This window comes from Bombina bombina, chromosome 4 (assembly GCF_027579735.1).
Source record: "Bombina bombina isolate aBomBom1 chromosome 4, aBomBom1.pri, whole genome shotgun sequence".
In the NCBI taxonomy this organism is placed as follows: domain Eukaryota; kingdom Metazoa; phylum Chordata; class Amphibia; order Anura; family Bombinatoridae; genus Bombina; species Bombina bombina.
Window position 1 is genome coordinate 992,313,928 of NC_069502.1, and position 20,484 is coordinate 992,334,411.

The 20,484-nt window shown below is 39.9% G+C and overlaps 1 protein-coding gene across 1 annotated transcript in view; it reads left to right on the forward strand.

The window, feature by feature from the left end:
• Nucleotides 1–20,484, forward strand: part of LOC128658145 (protocadherin Fat 4-like) — a 651,406-nt gene that overhangs the window by 565,446 nt on the left and 65,476 nt on the right. The window contains exon 47 of the mRNA XM_053712644.1: nucleotides 9,058–9,153. Within this exon, the coding sequence (XP_053568619.1) occupies nucleotides 9,058–9,153 (96 nt within the window). The remainder of the gene's footprint in view (nucleotides 1–9,057; nucleotides 9,154–20,484) is intronic.

Consider the following 20,484-nt stretch of genomic DNA (forward strand, 5'->3'; position numbering starts at 1 on the left):
AAATAATAAACAAATTACAGATATTTAAACTAATTACACCTAATCTAATAGCCCTATTAAAATAAAAAAGCCCCCCCAAAAATAAAAAATAAACCCTAGCCTAACCTAAACTACCAATAGCCCTTAAAAGGGCCTTTTGCGGTACATTGCCCCAAAGTAATCAGCTCTTTTACCTGTAAAAAGAAATACAAACAAGCCCCAACAGTAAAACCCACCACCCACACAACCAAACCCCCAAATAAAATACTATCTAAAAAAACCTAAGCTCCCCATTGCCCTGAAAAGGGCTTTTGGATGGGCATTGCCCTTAAAAGGGCAGTTAGCTCTTTTGCAGGCCCAAAGTCCCTAACCTAAAAATAAAACCCACCCAATACACCCTTAAAAAAACATAACACTAACCCCCTAATGATCGACTTAGAGGAAGAAGTCTTTATCCAAACCGGGCCGAAGTCCTCAGCGAAGCCGGGAGAAGTCTTCATCCAAGCCTAACACTACTCCATTGAAGATCACCCTACCTTGAGCCATCTTCACCCAGCCGGGCACAAGTGGTCATCCGATGGGGCAGAAGAGGACATCCAGACCGGCAGAAGTCTTCATCCTATCCGGGCAGAAGAGGACATCCGGACCGGCAGAAGGCTTCATCCAAGCGGCATCTTCTATCTTCTTCCATCCGATGAGGAGCGACTCCATCTTGAAGACATCCGGCGCGGAGCATCCTTCCAGCACGACGGACTAACGATGAATGACGGTTCCTTTATATGACGTCATCCAAGATGGCGTCCCTCAAATTCTGATTGGCTGATAGAATTCTATCAGCCAATCGGAATTAAGGTAGAAAAAATCCTATTGGCTGATGCAATCAGCCAATAGGATTGAAGTTCAATCCTATTGGCTGATTCAATCATCCAATAGGATTGAGCTCGCATTCTATTGGCTGTTCCAATCCATATGCCCTTTTCAGGTAAAAGAGCTGATTACTATGGGGCAATGCCCCGCAAAAGGCCCTTTTAAGGGCTATTGGTAGTTTAGTTTAGGCTAGGGGGGAGGTTATTTTGGGAGGGCTTTTTTTATTTTAATAGGGCTATTAGATTTGTTGTAATTAGTTTAAATATCTGTAATTTAGTGTTTAGTTTTTTTTGTACTTTAGCTAATTTTATTTAGTTAATTGTATTTAATTTAGTTAATTTATTTAATCATAGTGTAGTGTTAGGTGTTGTTGTAACTTAGGTTAGGTTTTATTTTACAGGTACCTTTGTATTTATTTTAGCTAGGTAGTTATTAAATAGTTAATAACTATTTAATAACTATTCTACCTAGTTAAAATAAATACAAACTTGTCTGTAAATTAGTTATATAGTAGCTAGCTTAGGGTTTATTTTACAGGTAAGTTTTTAGTTTTAAATAGGAATTATTTATTTAATTATAGGAATATTTATTTACATTTATTGTAATTATATTTAAGTTAGGGGGTGTTAGGGTTAGACTTAGGTTTAGGGGTTTTATAACTTTATTATAGTGGCAGCGACATTGGGGGCGGCAGATTAGGGGTCAATATATGTAGGTAGGTTGCGGCGACATTGGAGGTGGCAGATTAGGGGTTAATAAATATATTGTAGGTGTCAGCGATGTTGGGGGCAGCAGATTATGGGTTCATAAGTATAATGTAGGTGGCGGCGGTGTCCGGAGCGGCAGATTAGGGGTTAATAATATCATGTAGGTGTCGGCGATGTTGGGGGCGGAAGATTAGGGGTTAATAAGTGTAAGATTAGGGGTGCTTAGACTCGGGGTTCATGTTAGGGTGCTAGGTGTAGACATAAATTTGATTTCCCAATAGGAATCAATGGGGCTGAATTAAGGAGTTTTATGCTGCTTTTTTGCAGGTGTTAGACTTTTTTTCAGCAGGCTCTCCCCGTTGATTCCTATGGGGAAATCGTGCATGAGCACTTACGACCAGCTCACCGCTGACTTAAGCAGGGCTGGTATTCGAGTGCGGTAATGAGCAAAATTTTGCTCAAAGCTCAGTTATTGTCTTTTAACGACTGGTTTCTGAAAACTCGTAATACCAGCGCTGCAGGTAAGTGAGCGGTGAGGGAAAACTGCTCATTAGCACCGCACAGCCTCTAACACAAAACTCGTAATCTAGGCCATAGGAGGACCACTGCACCCAGCTTGGATGAAGACGCCTCCCGTTAAGTCGATCTTCAGGGGGTTAGTGTTAGGTTTTTTAAGGGTGTATTGGGTGGGTTTATTTTTTAGATTAGGGGTTTGGGCTTGCAAAAGAGCTAACTGCCCTTTAAAGGGCAATGCCCATCCAAATACCCTTTTCAGGGCAATGGGGAGCTTAGGTTTTTTTAGCTAGTATTTTATTTGGGGGGTTAGTTGTGTGGGTGGTGGGTTTTACTGTTGGAGGGTTTGTTTGTATTTTTTTTTACAGGTAAAAGAACTGATTACTTTGGGGCAATGCCCCACAAAAGGCCCTTTTAAGGGCTATTGGTAGTTTAGTTTAGGCTAGGTTTTTTTTATTTTGGGGGGCTTTTTTATTTTAATAGGGCTATTAGATTAGGTGTAATTAGTTTAAATTTCTGTAATTCGTTTATTATTTTCTGTAATTTAGTGTTTGTTTTTTTGTACTTTAGATAATTTAATTTAGGTAATTGTATGTAATTTAGTTAATTTATTTAATTATAGTGTAGTGTTAGGTGTAATTGTAACTTAGGTTAGGTTTTATTTTACAGGTACTTTTGTATTTATTTTAGCTATGTAGTTATTAAATAGTTAATAACTATTTACTAACTAGTCTACCTAGTTAAAATAAATATAAACTTGCCTGTAAAATAAAAATAAACCCTAAGCTAGCTACAATGTAACTATTAGTTATATTGTAGCTATCTTAGGGTTTATTTTACAGGTAAGTATTTAGTTTTAAATAGGAATAATTTAGTTAATGATAGGAATTTTTAGTTAGATTTCTTTTAATTATATTTAAGTTAGGGGGTGTTAGGGTTAGGGTTAGACTTAGATTTAGGGGTTAATAACTTTAATATAGTGGCGGCGACGTTGGGTGCGGCAGATTAGGGGTTAATAAATGTAGGTAGGTGGCGGCGATGTTAGGGATGGCAGATTAGGGGTTAATAATATTTAACTAGTGTTTGCGAGGCAGGAGTGCAGCGGTGTAGGGGTTAATATATTTATTATAGTGGCGGCGATGTCCGGTTTGGCAGATTAGGGGTTAAAATTTTTCTTTTAGTGTTTGCAATGAGGGAGGGCCTCGGTTTAGGGGTTCATAAGTAGTTTATGGGTGTTAGTGTACTTTTTAGCACTTTAGTTAAGAGTTTTATTCTACGGCTTTGTAGTGTAAAACTCTTAACTACTGACTTTAAAATGCGGTACCAGTCTTGACAGGAGAGGGTCTACCGCTCACTTTTTGGCAGACTCGTAATACCATCGCTATGCAAGTCCCATTGAAAAAAGAGGATACCCAATTTACGTAAGTGGATTTGCGGTATTTCCAAGTCTGGCCAAAAAAGTGAGCGGTACACCTGTACCTAGGAACGGCTAACGCTGCTTTTTAAGCCTAACGCAAAACTCGTAATCTAGCCGAAAGTTTCCTTAAAATCCAAAATTATTTAAGGAAGTGTATAAGTGGTCCCAAATTACTGAATCAAAGGCTTTCTCTGCATCTAACGTTACAAGGGCAAAATCTTGGTTTATATTACTTTTGTGAAGTCTATACCATAAATGTTCTAGTAAGGGCTGTCACCCTACGAATATTTTTAATTGAGGATTTGTCCTCACGGATGATCTGGTTTAGCCCTAGTTTAAGCCTATTTGAAATAATGGATTCAAGCATTTTATAGTCTGTGTTTAGTAATGAGATAGGTCTATAGGAACCCGGATCCGAGCCATCCTTGTTTTTTTTTTAAATAAACGTAATAACGGAAGCAGAGAAATACTTAGACATAGTAAGTTTTTTGATGAAATAGTCATGAAAGAGCTTAGTTAAGATATCTGCAATTTGGGTTTTTAAGATCTTATAGAATTCAGAGGGGCGCTGATCAGAGCCGGGAGCCTTGTTTAGTTTAGAACTATCAATTGCCTGTAAGACTTCTTGAGTGGAAATAGGTACATTTAGATTGTGAAGACAATCATCTGATATCTTGGGAAGCTTAATTTTATTTCAGACTTTCTTATTATTTTCTACATTAATATTATTATTATTATTATACTTTATTTATGAAGCGCCATCATATTCCGCAGCGCTGGCCATGGATACAATTCATTTAAATAAAACAATAATATAAAACTTCTAAGACTAAGAGACAGGACAAAATTTACAAACACATACAGGAGGAATATCTTTTAGTGCGTATATATTTTGATAATAATTGAAGATATATATATCTATTTTGGCCATCTGAAATAGCATTTATTATATTGTCTTTCTTTCTAGCCTTATCCAATCTAGATAAAAATTGTGCTGACTTACCAAAATGTCCTTTAAATTTCATACTTATTTTGAGTTCTTCTCTGACACTTTTTTGTTTAACAAAAAGATCTCTTTCCTCTTTAGCTGCTTGATATCTATATATTTAACCCAGCTCACTTTACGTGGTTTGTTTATATATTTTCTATACATGTTTCTGATCTGATTTGATAATTGCAACTCACACGCTCTAAACTTCTTTTTTTGTTTAATCAAGTAGGCCTTAATCTCCCCTCTGAGATATGCCTTAGCGGTTTCCCAGAATATTTGTGGTTTGTCTGCATAGTCTTTATTAAAATATTGATAATCTTCCCACTTGAGGATAAGCCACTTGGTAAACTCACTATTTTGAGCTAAAGATTTTGTGAAAAGAAGTTCTGGGACATATCTGGATTTAGTATCTTACGTGGCAGTTCCAGAAATAAAATAGCATGGTTCAAGATAGAGATATCAAAAATTCCGGCTTGAATTTCTAAAAATAGCATTATATTAGAGACTAAAAAGATATCTATCCTGGACATGGACCAATGGGTTTCAGATTCGCAAGTATACATTTAAGTGTCGTGGAATTGAATGCGCCAGATATTGTGTACTTTTAAGTCTCTATAAATTTGTGTGAATATTTTGGATTTTTGAGTTGAAAAGGAAATGGTTTTTAGTAGAGAACTTATCCATAGCCATTGAAGGGGTCAGATGAAAGTCACCAGCTATGATCAAACTTTGTCCTATGTATTGTGATAAACGAGTGGTGAGCTTATTCCAGAACTCTGTATCCATTTGATTGGGACTGTATATATTACAAAAAATGTATTTAAGTCCATCTATCTCGAGTTCCATAATTAACCATCTATCTTCCACGTCTGCCTCTTGCTTCAATATTTTAGAATTAAGATTTTTATAATTAAAAAGGCCACACCTCTTTTCCTTTTAGAGCATGCAAATACCTATCCTACCCATTTAGTCTTTAATTTGTTAACCTCATCTTATTTTAAATGTGTTTCTTGGATCATGGCTATGTCTGGTTTATATTTACCAAGCTGTCTGATGAGTTTCCTTTTACTTGGGGATGTGATGCCCCCTACATTCCAAGAAAGGCATTTAATGTGATTTCTCATCATATAACCATATCTTCATAGAAACCATATAGGCAAGGGATGTATGGGGGAAAAGGAGAGAGGGAAAAGAAAAAAGAAAAGAAAAAAGATTCAAGAATTAAGATAACCGACAATGCCATCAGAGCTATCCCAATAATCTGCTGTATATACATTGTTTACACTTGTTCTATAAGATTGGAATATTATGCTTCTTAAAATAATCTCTTACTTCTTTCTCGGTATTCAGAGAAACACTACCCTCTGCTTCATCAATAATTTTTTTTTCTGGGTATAACATTCTGGCCTTCTGACCAGTTTCTATTAGTTTTGTACAGAGAGGTGCCATATCCCTTCGCTTAAGTGTTGTGTCACTAGAATAGTCTTTAAAAATTAAAATTTTGGTTTTCCCGACTAATACACTGTCCATTTTCATATATGATCTTAGTACATTTATTTTATCTTGAAAATTCAGGAACAGAATCATTATGGGTCTATTTCATTTTCCCCCAGAGATATTTGTTTGAGGGGGCCTATTCTATGAGCCCTTTGTATACTTAATGGTATGTTAAGCTGTTGGACTCCTAGAATTTGAGGGAGAGTAGAAGATGCAAAATGTAGTAGATCAGAGAAATTGCTAATCTTAGGGAGACCAATAACTTTTAAATAATTTTGTCGGCACGATCCTCTAGATCAGATAGTCTAGTTTGTAAGGATTTAATAGTATTAGTTTGTTCATTAGAGATCTGTACCTGGTTATTAAGAGTGTCCTCTACCTCAGAGACCCGATTTTCTATTTCATTAATTCTATTAGAGAATTTCCTTATCTCTGTAGATAAATTTGACATTTGAGTTTTAAAAATTCAAATTGTGGTAAAAAGACCATTGAGAGCTGTTCAATTAATGGCTGCATTTCAGTTCTACACTGTGGTTGTTTTATAGTTACTACCGACGTAGCATCTGACATCTGGCAATTTTTTTTACTTTAATTTGGCAGGCATAGTAGGTGAGTTAACTTTAGAAGTGGTGATAAACCTTTCCATGTGCTCAAAGATACAATTTAATTGATAAGTCATTAAGGGTACATACCTAGGGGTACTATACATTTATGATAATGTGCATTAATCAAAAAGGATAGTCTTACAGAAAAAGAGATGTGTTACTATTAGTGCAAAGAATATGTGTGTGTATATATATATATATATATATATATATATACACACACACACACAAATACGTGTACGTATATAAGTACAGTAAAGTAAGCATATACAGTGATAAACAACAGGGGGGGGGACACTGACTGCCAAATAAATCTAGCACTGATATTCTTAATTTCTAACAGGGATAAAGAGCAAAAACACCAATATGCAAGGTAGATCTGTATTACAGCAGCAATAGCCTTCTCAGTATATCGCCTTGCACATACTAGATAGTGTAGAAAAGAGCAAGTAATCAATCACATAGCAATGTACTTCAGGAAAACAATAATTTATAGTCTTTTTTTCTCTTTAAAGCCAAACTAGAATAGCATAAAATATTAATAGAACCAGTTGGTTGGGGTAAACCTTTAGCCCTGATTTTCGTGCAGAGATGTATGATCTTGTAAAGTTATTAGGGCTAAGTGTCCAGACAGTTACGCATAGCCCCACACTTTTCAGGCCTAACTGCTGGATATACCGTGTCATAGGGCAATATTAAGGCAGATCAGCCTTTTTAATGGAGAGTTTATCACGTAAGGGTAAGGTGTTCACATGGAGTAAGCCCAGAGGGCTTCTCGTAATAAGTCAGAAATGGCGCTTCTGGCGCTAGGGTGTGGATGTTAATTCCTCTTCATCACAGTATCAAGTGATAAGGCACCAGATCTTACAGATCCCACTTCACATGTTGAATACCGTATATTTTGTACAGTTGGTTAAGACCCAGGGATCTTCCTTAGCACACTTTGTAACACGCACCTGCCGTGTAACCAGATTAACAGAGACCAATTTATACTTGCGGTTCAGCGCTGCTCAGCGGGTTGTGGGGGTTGTGGTCCTACTGGGTCTAGATGGCTGGGATCTACGGTAGCTACTCAGTGGCAGATGACCTGTGAATAGACGTTAAGTACAATTCTTGGCCAGCTTATGGTTTATGCCTTTTATTTTCGCTCAACTAAACAAAAGCCGGTACAAGGCACTTTCATCAGCTGGAACTATCATACAGCAGAGTTGGAAGCCTTTTCCGGTTTCTTAATTAGTGGTTCCAAGCTTGGTCCGGGCAGTACTCTAAGGAGCGTTGTCACTCCAACGATTACTGCTGCGTCAGGGATAAGTCCGTAGTATGGTCGGTGATGGTACTTGTGGTTTTAGCAAAATGAGCCCACCACTGCTCCTTTAGTCTTCATGGTCGGGCCTGTGACAGGCCGGTATCCTAGAGTGGATCCCAACCCATCAGCGTATAGAGACCAGGGAAAAAGTTGAAAGTGAGCTCTCCTGGGACACCAGGCTTCACTCAACGTGTTCCACCTAGCTCCTCCCACCGGAAGTCGCAAAATAAATAATTCATGTATATAGCAAAAATGTTGTACTTTTTGCTATATGTTGTTGTGCATCGGGCACGCTGTCTAGTCACAGCCAGCCCGATTGCGCCATTAAAAAGAATGTAACTCGCTCCCGCTACTAGACCAGAGCGGGAGCGAGCTACATTCATTTTAATGGCGCAATCAGGCCGGCTGTGACTAGACAGCGTGCCCGATGCATTAGAAAAAAAACAGACCCGCTCAGTAGAGCCAGGAGCGGCGGTCTGTAAAATACATTTTTGTAGGAAAATATCTGTGACATACTTTGATTTAGAAAGGTGGCGCTAACCTAATGTTATATAATTCTGCACCATGTACAGAATTATATAACATTATTTGGTGGGTTTACTGGCCCTTTAATAATGGTTGTTACCTCCGCCCACAGCTTTCTTCTTGTCCAGTTAGCTGTTTTCTTGTATGACAGTTTAGTAGTGCACATTTAATATTTTTCAGTTAGCTATTTCAAATTGCACATGCACAAATCAGTGTGTGCAAGTAGGAACACTTATTCACAGGTCAATCATCATTGGAAAAACTTAACATACCAAAATATACACAGAACAGGTGGGCAGAGTTTGGTGGGCATTTTCGGCTCTTAACAAACGATGAATATTTAAATGTTTCATGTACGTCTTACAAACATATAGATGTGGGACCAGTTGCAGGATACTTCACTGGTATGTAATAAAGTCATAAAAAGTATGTATTCGGTCAAGACTGTCCCTTTAAGCCATTATAAACAGCCTATATCCTGAATGTGATATATAAGTAAGGAGAGATAAATCTTATCCAAAATGAATTGTAAGATGTAGGATTAAATCCCCAACGGACTAACTACAAACTTTCTGCCTTCAGCTTAAAACAAATATTTGAGTAAATTATCATTTTTTATTTTTTTTTAAATGATCTACATTTGCTTGCAGCATACCAGAGGTACCTGACAAACCCACAGAAGAAAACCCTGAAGATCAAGAGACACCGGAAAAGAAAAAACCTGATGAAGAAGTCGTTGCAGAAGGGTAATTTTATTATTTCTTTACTATTGACAACTATACAATAAAAACATAGGCGTCTGTTCCAATCCACCAGAAAACACTTTTCTTCCTATTCATATGATCTTTGTACTTTTCATCGGCCTGGAACTCTTTTTGGACTGGCTTTTCTTAAAGTTTTTTTGAAATGTTAATTTTTTGCCCATGCTCGGATCATATTTAAATAAATATATTTCCTGGTTTAAAGAAAATCTAGAGATAAAATTCAAATCACAATTTTAAACTATGAATCTGGTAGAGAACTAATCTATAGTCACCTTAAAGTCAATTTATGATTTTTATATAAAATTAAGTAAATGAGAAGAAATTCTTAATTTCCGCAAGTGAAAAAGCCTAGGTTTAAACATGTCAGCCAGCCATCGCCAATACTGAATCATATCATGTATGACAACTTCATATGTCTGTGCAGGTCACTGAAATCGCATATGGGTTTTCCTCCCTGGAACAGTCTTATTATAGTTTTTCTTAGCAACAAATCACTGTTCCGGACTCAGTGGAGTTTTTATCTGTGCAGGCTGCTAGGGTCTATACCAGAACCCCACAATATAATGAAAAAGTCCAAGCTGCAGCAGCACTGTGTAAAAAGGTTTTTTTCAAGCCACAAAATTACAACGTTTCGGACAAATGTCCTTAGTCATGTATAAAATTACACTGATACAAACAGGCTTAATATACCCATAACCACTCCCACTTCATCACAAAAAACACCTGTCTTTACCTACCTACTTCCATTTTTACTATTAGCTCCCTCTAGTGTGCACAAACCAAATTATTCATTATACTATGCAGATAAACCAAGTTTTTCATACAGATACCAAGAATACATTTTTCTTTATCATCATATATACACAGGATAGACACCAAAGAAAAGGGTATCTAGTGATCTTATATCAGTAGAAAAAATGTAACCCCTAAAGTACCTTTCTCTCAGAAATTAAAGGAATAATCATTCAGAAGATACTCCAATCCATCTCCCTGTTCATACCTCCCGGCCACATAGTACCCAGTGTATAAATCCAAAACAGTTCTCTCTGTTTAATATTTTTCTCCCTATTGCCCCCCCTCCTAGGTTTCTCAACATGATCTATAATTTGGAATCTTATTTGGCTGAGGCTATGTCCAGCTGTCAAAAAATGATGTGCCACAGGTGCATCCAGGACTCCTGTCCTTATACTGCTTTTGTGCTGATTCAACCTTTCAAGCACCTTACGGGTGGTCTCCCCTACATAGCCCCACCCACATGGACACTTGATTAGATACACAGCAAATTTTGTATTACAGGTAAAATACCCCCTAATCCAAAAAATTTTGCCAGTACGTGGGTGGGAAAATGTAGAGCCCGCAACATATTATTGCAGTTGGTACAATTAAGGCAGGGAAAACAACCATTATTCTTCTTATCAATGTATCTCTGCACTTTCATCTTACTTGGTCCTATGTCCGTCCTTACAAGAGTATCCTTAAGATTTTTACATCTCCTGTATGCTGGCATGGGAAATTCTTGGAACTCTTTCACATCAGGATTGCAATCACTCAGTACACTCCAATGTTTCCTTATAATCCCCTGTATCCTGCTACTCAAAGGAGAGAACTTACTGACAAAAACTATCCTATCCATTTTCTCCCTCAATTTTTCTTTTTGTTCTAACAACTTTTGTCTAGGAGTTTCTAATGCGTAATTTATGCCCTCCTGTATCAATTCGGATGGATATCCTCTCTTAGTAAACGCACCCCCAATCTCACTAAGCCTCTCCAATGTCAAACTTTCATCTGATACTATGCGCCTTACACGCAAGAACTGGCTTTTTGGCAAAGATCGAGTGAGAATAGGAGGATGTGCACTATTGTAATGCAATAAGTTATTGCAATCTGTTTCCTTTCTGTACAGATCCACTGATAATAAATTTCCAGACTTATACACTTTGGTATCTAAAAAATTAATACTCTCTTGACTATGGACGAGTTTGAATTTAATATTCAGGGTGGCAATATTCAAATCCTCAAAAAACTTTTCCAGGGTTCCAATGTCGCCCAACCACAGACCGAACACGTCATCTATATAGCGCCACCATGTGGCACCATATAGGATAAATAAAGGGTTGCTATACACCACATGCTCTTCAAACACATTCATGAAAATGTTCGCATATGTGGGGGCGACATTGGAACCCATGGCTGTGCCCTGGAGTTGCAGAAAATACTCATCTTGGAAAAGGAAATAATTGCATCTAAGTACAATACCTAGTAGTTCAAGAATAAAGTGTCTCTGCATCTCACTTATCCCCACATCATTACAAAGCATTTTATTAACTGCTCCAATACCTGCCTCATGTGTGATGGATGTGTACAAGCTTACCACATCCATACTATACAAGATACCTTTACCTTCACTCAATTCTAGGCCCTGTATTTTGTTCAAAAAATCCCCTGTGTCTCTTATGTAGGAATTAGATCCCACAAATGGTCTTAGATATTTATCTAAAAAGATGGATGAATTGGACAGGATTGACCAGATTCCAGCCACTATAGGGCGTCCTGGTGGAGCTACCTTGTCCTTATGAATTTTAGGTAAAGTATATAGGACAGGTGTTATTTCCTCAGTCTCCAATAGGAATCTAGCCACATCCTGTCCAATAACTCCTCCCCTTTCTGCCTTAGAGACACAGTTCTCTATCTCTTTTTTAATCTCAAACTTTGGATTTTTGGGTAACAACTTGTACACTTTTTCATCTGCCAATTGTGTTCTAATCGCCTGGACATAAAACTCTTTGTCTAAAAGGACAGTAGCTCCTCCCTTATCCACTCTCTTGATGATAATCCCCTTATTATCACTCAATTTCTTTAAGGCATTCTTATCCTTTTTGGTAAAATTAACTTTTCTTTCTTCTGTTATGTGTGATCAGTCCACGGGTCATCATTACTTCTGGGATATAACTCCTCCCCAACAGGAAATGCAAGAGGATTCACCCAGCAGAGCTGCATATAGCTCCTCCCCTCTACGTCAGTCCCAGTCATTCTCTTGCACCCAACGACTAGATAGGATGTGTGAGAGGACTATGGTGATTATACTTAGTTTTTATGACTTCAATCAAAAGTTTGTTATTTTAAAATAGCACCGGAGCGTGTTATTACTTCTCTGGCAGAGTTTGAGGAAGAATCTGACAGAGATTTTTTACTATGATTTTAACCGGAGTCGTTAAGATCATATTGCTGTTCTCGACCATCTGAGGGAGGTAAAGGCTTCAGATCAGGGGACAGCGGGCAGATGAATCTGCATTGAGGTATGTGGCAGTTTTTATTTTCTGAATGGAATTGATGAGAAAAGCCTGCCATACCGTTAAAATGACATGTATGTATACACTTCAGTATTCTGGGGATGGTATTTCACCGGAACTACTGTGTTAAAGGTCACTAATCCTTTTAATAACTATTCTCATGTTAAACGTTTTTGCTGGAATGTAGAATCGTTTACATTGCTGAGGTACTGTGTGAATAAATATTTGGGCATTATTTTCCACTTGGCAGTTTTTTGCTTTAATTGTGACAGTTTCGTTTCTCTTCACTGCTGTGTGGGAGAGGGAGGGGCCGTTTTTGGCGCTCTTTGCTACGCATCAAAAAATTCCAGTCAGCTACTTTTATATTTCCTGCATGATCCGGTTCATCTCTGACAGATCTCAGGGGTCTTCAAACTTCTTTGAAGGGAGGTAAATTCTCTCAGCAGAGCTGTGAGAATTCTTATAGTGACTGTGTATAAAAAACGTTGTTTTGTTTTCTTATGTACAAATTTAATTAGTGTTGTTTTTTACTAATGGGAACAAACCTTTGCTAAAAGTTGTGTTGTTTTAAAGTTTGATGCAATAACTGTTTTTCAGTTCATTATTTCAACTGTCATTTAATCGTTAGTACCTCTTTGAGGCACAGTGCGTTTTTTTGCTAAAAAAGATTATAACCAAGTTGTAAGTTTTTTTGCTAGTGTGTTAAACATGTCTGACTCAGAGGATGATATCTGTGTCATTTGTTCCAATGCCAAGGTGGAGCCCAATAGAAATTTATGTACTAACTGTATTGATGCTACTTTAAATAAAAGTCAATCTGTACAATGTGAACAAATTTCACCAAACAGCGAGGGGAGAGTTATGCCGACTAACTCGCCTCACGCGACAGTACCTGCATCTCCCGCCCGGGAGGTGCGTGATATTTTGGCGCCTAGTACATCTGGGCGGCCATTACAGATAACATTACAAGATATGGCTACTGTTATGACTGAAGTTTTGTCTAAATTACCTGAACTAAGAGGCAAGCGTGATCACTCTGGGGTGAGAACAGAGTGCGCTGACAATGCTAGGGCCATGTCTGATACTGCGTCACAGCTCGCAGAGCATGAGGACGGAGAGCTTCATTCTGTGGGTGACGGTTCTGATCCAAACAGATTGGACTCAGATATTTCAAATTTTAAATTTAAATTGGAGAACCTCCGTGTACTACTAGGGGAGGTCTTAGCAGCTCTCAACGATTGTAACACTGTTGCAATACCAGAGAAACTGTGTAGGTTGGATAAATACTTTGCGGTACCGGCGAGTACTGACGTTTTTCCTATACCTAAGAGACTAACTGAAATTGTTACTAAGGAGTGGGATAGACCCGGTGTGCCGTTCTCACCCCCTCCAATATTTAGAAAGATGTTTCCAATAGACGCCACCACTCGGGACTTATGGCAAACGGTCCCCAAGGTGGAGGGGGCAGTTTCTACTTTAGCTAAGCGTACCACTATCCCGGTGGAGGATAGCTGTGCTTTCTCAGATCCAATGGATAAAAAATTAGAGGGTTACCTTAAGAAAATGTTTGTTCAACAAGGTTTTATATTACAACCCCTTGCATGTATCGCGCCGATTACGGCTGCGGCAGCTTTTTGGATTGAGTCGCTTGAAGAGAACCTTAGTTCCTCTACGCTAGACGACATTACGGACAGGCTTAGAGTCCTTAAACTAGCTAATTCTTTCATTTCGGAGGCCGTAGTACATTTAACCAAACTTACGGCTAAGAACTCAGGATTCGCCATACAGGCACGCAGGGCACTGTGGCTAAAATCCTGGTCAGCTGATGTTACTTCTAAGTCCAAATTACTTAATATACCTTTCAAGGGGCAGTCCTTATTCGGGCCCGGTTTGAAAGAAATTATCGCTGACATTACGGGAGGTAAGGGCCACGCCCTACCTCAAGACAAGGCCAAAGCTAAGGCTAGACAGTCTAATTTTCGTCCCTTTCGGAATTTCAAAACAGGAGCAGCATCAACCTCCACTGCACCAAAGCAGGAAGGAGCTGTTGCTCGTTACAGGCAAGGCTGGAAGCCTAACCAGTCCTGGAACAAAAGCAAGCAGGCCAGGAAACCTGCTGCTGCCCCAAAGACAGCATGAACCGAGAGCCCCCGATCCGGGACCGGATCTAGTAGGGGGCAGACTCTCTCTCTTCGCCCAGGCCTGGGCAAGAGATGTTCAGGATCCCTGGGCACTAGAGATCATATCTCAGGGATACCTTCTAGACTTCAAATTATCTCCCCCAAGAGGGAGATTTCATCTGTCAAGGTTGTCAACAAACCAGATAAAGAAAGAAGCGTTTCTACGCTGCGTACAAGATCTGTTAACAATGGGAGTGATCCATCCGGTTCCGTGGTCGGAACAAGGACAAGGGTTCTACTCAAACCTGTTTGTGGTTCCCAAAAAAGAGGGAACTTTCAGGCCAATCTTAGATTTAAAGACTCTAAACAAATTCCTAAGAGTTCCATCGTTCAAAATGGAAACTATTCGGACAATCTTACCCATGATCCAAGAGGGTCAGTACATGACCACAGTGGATTTAAAGGATGCTTACCTTCACATACCGATCCACAAAGATCATCACCGGTATCTAAGGTTTGCCTTCTTAGACAGGCACTACCAGTTTGTAGCTCTTCCATTCGGATTGGCTACGGCTCCAAGAATCTTCACAAAGGTTCTGGGTGCCCTTCTAGCGGTACTAAGACCGCGAGGGATTTCGGTAGCTCCGTACCTAGACGACATTCTAATACAAGCTTCAAGCTTTCAAACTGCCAAGTCTCATACAGAGTTAGTTCTGGCATTTCTAAGGTCGCATGGATGGAAAGTGAACGAAAAGAAGAGTTCTCTCTTTCCTCTTACAAGAGTTCCATTCTTGGGGACTCTTATAGATTCTGTAGAAATGAAGATTTACCTGACAGAAGACAGGTTAACAAAACTTCAAAATGCATGCCGCGTCCTTCATTCCATTCAACACCCGTCAGTAGCTCAATGCATGGAGGTGATCGGCTTAATGGTAGCGGCAATGGACATAGTACCTTTTGCACGCCTACACCTCAGACCGCTGCAATTATGCATGCTAAGTCAGTGGAATGGGGATTACTCAGATTTGTCCCCTACTCTGAATCTGAATCAAGAGACCAGAAATTCTCTTCTATGGTGGCTTCATCGGCCACACCTGTCCAGGGGGATGCCATTCAGCAGGCCAGACTGGACAATTGTAACAACAGACGCCAGCCTATTAGGTTGGGGCGCTGTCTGGAATTCTCTGAAGGCTCAGGGACTATGGAATCAGGAGGAGAGTCTCCTTCCAATAAACATTCTGGAATTGAGAGCAGTTCTCAATGCCCTTCTGGCTTGGCCCCAGTTAATAACTCGGGGGTTCATCAGGTTTCAGTCGGACAACATCACGACTGTAGCTTACATCAACCATCAGGGAGGGACAAGAAGCTCCCTAGCAATGATGGAAGTATCAAAGATAATTCGCTGGGCAGAGTCTCACTCTTGCCACCTGTCAGCAATCCACATCCCGGGAGTGGAGAACTGGGAGGCGGATTTCTTGAGTCGCCAGACTCTTCATCCGGGGGAGTGGGAACTTCATCCGGAGGTCTTTGCCCAAATACTTCGACGTTGGGGCAAACCAGAGATAGATCTCATGGCGTCTCGCCAGAACGCCAAACTTCCTCGCTACGGGTCCAGATCCAGGGATCCGGGAGCAGTTCTGATAGATGCTTTGACAGCACCTTGGAACTTCAGGATGGCTTATGTGTTTCCACCCTTCCCGCTGCTTCCTCGATTGATTGCCAAAATCAAACAGGAGAGAGCATCAGTAATTCTAATAGCACCTGCTTGGCCACGCAGGACTTGGTATGCAGATCTAGTGGACATGTCATCCTGTCCGCCTTGGTCTCTACCTCTAAGACAGGACCTTCTGATACAGGGTCCATTCAAACATCAAAATCTAACTTCTCTGAAGCTGACTGCTTGGAAATTGAACGCTTGATTTTATCAAAACGTGGTTTTTCTGAGTCGGTTATTGATACCCTGATTCAGGCTAGGAAGCCTGTTACCAGAAGGATTTACCATAAAATATGGCGGAAATACCTATACTGGTGCGAATCCAAAGGTTACTCCTGGAGTAAGGTTAGGATCGCTAGGATATTGTCTTTTCTACAAGAAGGTTTAGAAAAGGGGTTATCAGCTAGTTCATTAAAGGGACAGATTTCAGCTCTGTCCATCTTGTTACACAGACGTCTGTCAGAAAATCCAGACGTCCAGTCCTTTTGTCAGGCTTTAGCTAGGATCAAGCCTGTGTTTAAAGCTGTTGCTCCACCATGGAGTTTAAACTTAGTTCTTAACGTTTTACAGGGTGTTCCGTTTGAACCCCTTCATTCCATTGATATAAAAATGTTATCTTGGAAAGTTCTGTTTTTAATGGCTATTTCCTCGGCTCGAAGAGTCTCTGAGTTATCAGCCTTACATTGTGATTCCCCTTATCTGATTTTTCACTCAGACAAGGTAGTTCTGCGTACTAAACCTGGGTTCTTACCTAAGGTAGTCACTAACAGGAACATCAATCAAGAGATTGTTGTCCCATCCTTGTGTCCAAATCCTTCTTCAAAGAAGGAACGTCTTTTACACAATCTGGATGTAGTTCGTGCCCTCAAGTTCTACTTGCAGGCAACTAAAGATTTTCGCCAAACTTCTTCCTTGTTTGTCGTTTACTCTGGACAGAGGAGAGGTCAAAAAGCTTCTGCTACCTCTCTCTCTTTTTGGCTTCGTAGCATAATACGTTTAGCCTATGAGACTGCTGGACAGCAGCCTCCTGAAAGAATTACAGCTCACTCCACTAGAGCTGTGGCTTCCACTTGGGCCTTTAAGAATGAGGCCTCTGTTGAACAGATTTGCAAGGCTGCAACTTGGTCTTCGCTTCATACTTTTTCCAAATTTTACAAATTTGACACTTTTGCTTCTTCGGAGGCTATTTTTGGGAGAAAGGTTCTTCAGGCAGTGGTTCCTTCTGTATAATGAGCCTGCCTATCCCTCCCGTCATCCGTGTACTTTTGCTTTGGTATTGGTATCCCAGAAGTAATGATGACCCGTGGACTGATCACACATAACAGAAGAAAACATAATTTATGCTTACCTGATAAATTCCTTTCTTCTGTTGTGTGATCAGTCCACGGCCCGCCCTGTTTTAAGGCAGGTAAATATCCTTTAAATTATACTCCAGTCACCACTTCACCCTTGGTTACTCCTTTCTCGTTGATTCTTGGTCGAATGACTGGGACTGACGTAGAGGGGAGGAGCTATATGCAGCTCTGCTGGGTGAATCCTCTTGCATTTCCTGTTGGGGAGGAGTTATATCCCAGAAGTAATGATGACCCGTGGACTGATCACACAACAGAAGAAAGGAATTTATCAGGTAAGCATAAATTATGTTATTCACCTTAGTATCATTACATTTCTTCTCTAGAATCCCAATATCTCTATCCACCAATTGTATAAATGTTTGCACACTAGGGTTAACCTGTGTTGGTGTAAAATTACTTTTATTTCTCAATTTAAATGTAGATAAGTCAAGTGTTTCAATACATGCATTCTCCTTGGCCGGTGGCACATCACAACAACAACTGAAAAAAAACTTTTCAATTTTACTGATCTATAGAACCTATTCAAATCCTTGCGCAGTTCAAACATATTACATTCACCTGTGGGACAAAATGATAGTCCTTTATTCAGAACTTGTTCTTCCTCCACGGTTAACTGCGCTCTACTAATGTTCACAGTCATTTCTTCTGGCTGCGAGTCACTGCACCATTTTTGCTGCCACTCGTATTGGCCCCTTTTCCGCCTGTGGTGGCGCTTCCCCCTCTGCGTGTCCGACTTCTCCCTCTGAGTCCCCCGACGCCGATTCGGATGAGGAGCTCTGTGTACCAGACTGGTCGTTCTGCTTGTTATACGTATTGCGTCCGTTCTCCTACTCGCTCCCCTGTCCAACGATAGACCGTTCCGGTCTCATAATCGTGCTCGTCACGGGCAAACTTAGTCTTCTTTCTCTCCTGTATGGTACTCCTCAGCTCTTGCATCTGTGCCTCAATCTCGCCAAGCAGCTTATCCAGCTCTTGTACCGACATCAATACCGCCAGATCATATTTAAATTCTTCCATCTGGATTTTCTGCTTGCTCAGCTCCATTTGTAAATATTCAACTGTGAGTACCATTAAATCAAAGGAGCACTTGTTCAAGATCATCTCAAACTTCTGGCAATATTCAGTGTTATCACGCAACAAGGTAGGTTGCACATTAATTCGCAGGCCTCTTGGAATTCTTTTAACTCTATGGTATTCCGCTAGAGTCACTGCATGCAATTCATATGCTGTATGCTTCTTCTGTATACGTTCATAATTTTTACTCACAGCCTGACTGGGAGAGGCTCTCAAGAAATCCCTTGAACCACAAATCAGTGTGGTAATCCTTGCTGCCTCCATGTCAGTGTATCCAAAAGTCTTTGGCTCATCTTGTTTGTCCTCCATATTGCTGGTGCACAGAACAGAGCTGGTATACAAACAGTTCAAATAGCAACAAATCACTGTTCAGGACTCAGTGGAGTTTTTATCCGTGCAGGCTGCTAGGGTCTATACCAGAACAGTTTTTATCCGTGCAGGCTGCTAGGGTCTATACCAGAACCCCACAATATAATGAAAAAGTCCAAGCTGCAGCAGCTCTGTGTTAAAAGGTTTTATTCAAGCCACAAAATTACGTTTCGGACAAATGTCCTTAGTCATATATAAAATTACACTGATACAAACAGGCTTAATATACCCATAACCACTCCCACTTCATCACAAAAAACAGGTGTATAGACCCTAGCAGCCTAGGGATTTCTTGAAAGCCTCTCCCAGTCAGGCTGTGAGTAAAAATTATGAATATATACAGAAGAAGCATACAGCATATGTATTGCATGCAGTGACTCTAGCGGAATACCATAGAGTTAAAAGAATTTCAAGAGGCCTGCAAATGAATGTGCAACCTACCTTGTGGCTTGATAACACTGAATATTGCCAGAAGTTTGAGATGATCTTGAACAAGTGCTCCTTTGATTTAATGGTACTCACAGTTGAATATTTTCTAATGGAGCTGAGCAAGCAGAAAATCCAGATGGAAGAATTTAAACATGATCTGGCGGTATCGATGTTGGTACAAGACCTGGATAAGCTGCTTGGCGAGATTGAGGCACAGATGCAAGAGCTGAGGAGTACCATACAGGAGAGAAAGAAGACTAAGTTTGCCCGTGACGAGCACAATTACGAGAGCGGAACGGTCTATCATTGGAGAGGGGAGCAAGTAGGAGAACGGACCGGAAGGAGGTGGAAGAAGAAACCGACGCAACAGGTTCAACAAGCAGAACGACCAGTCTGGTACACAGAGCTCCTCATCTGAATCGGTGTCAGGGGACTCAGAGGGAGAAGTCGGACACGCAGAGGGGGGAAGCGCCACCACAGGCGGAAAAGGGGCCAATACGAGTGGCAGCAAAAATCGTGCAGTGACTCGCAGCCAGAAGAAATGACTGTGAACCTTAGTAGAGCGCAGTTAACCATGGAGGAAGAACAAGTTCTGAATAAAGGACTATCATTTTGTCCCACAGGTGAATGTAATATGTTTGAACTGTGCAAGGATTTGAATAGGTTCTATAGATCAGTAAAATTGAAAAGTTTTTTTTCAGGTTGTGATGTGCCACCGGGCAAGGAGAATGCATGTATTGAAACACTTGACTTATCTACATTTAAATTGAGAAATAAAAGTAATTTCACACCAACACAGGTTAACCCTAGTGTGCAAACATTTATACAATTGGTGGATAGAGATATTGGGATTCTAGAGAAGAAATTTAATGATACTAAGGTGAATAGAAAAGCGAATTTTACCAAAAAGGATAAGAATGCTTTAAAGAAATTGAGTGATAATAAGGGGATTATCATTAAGA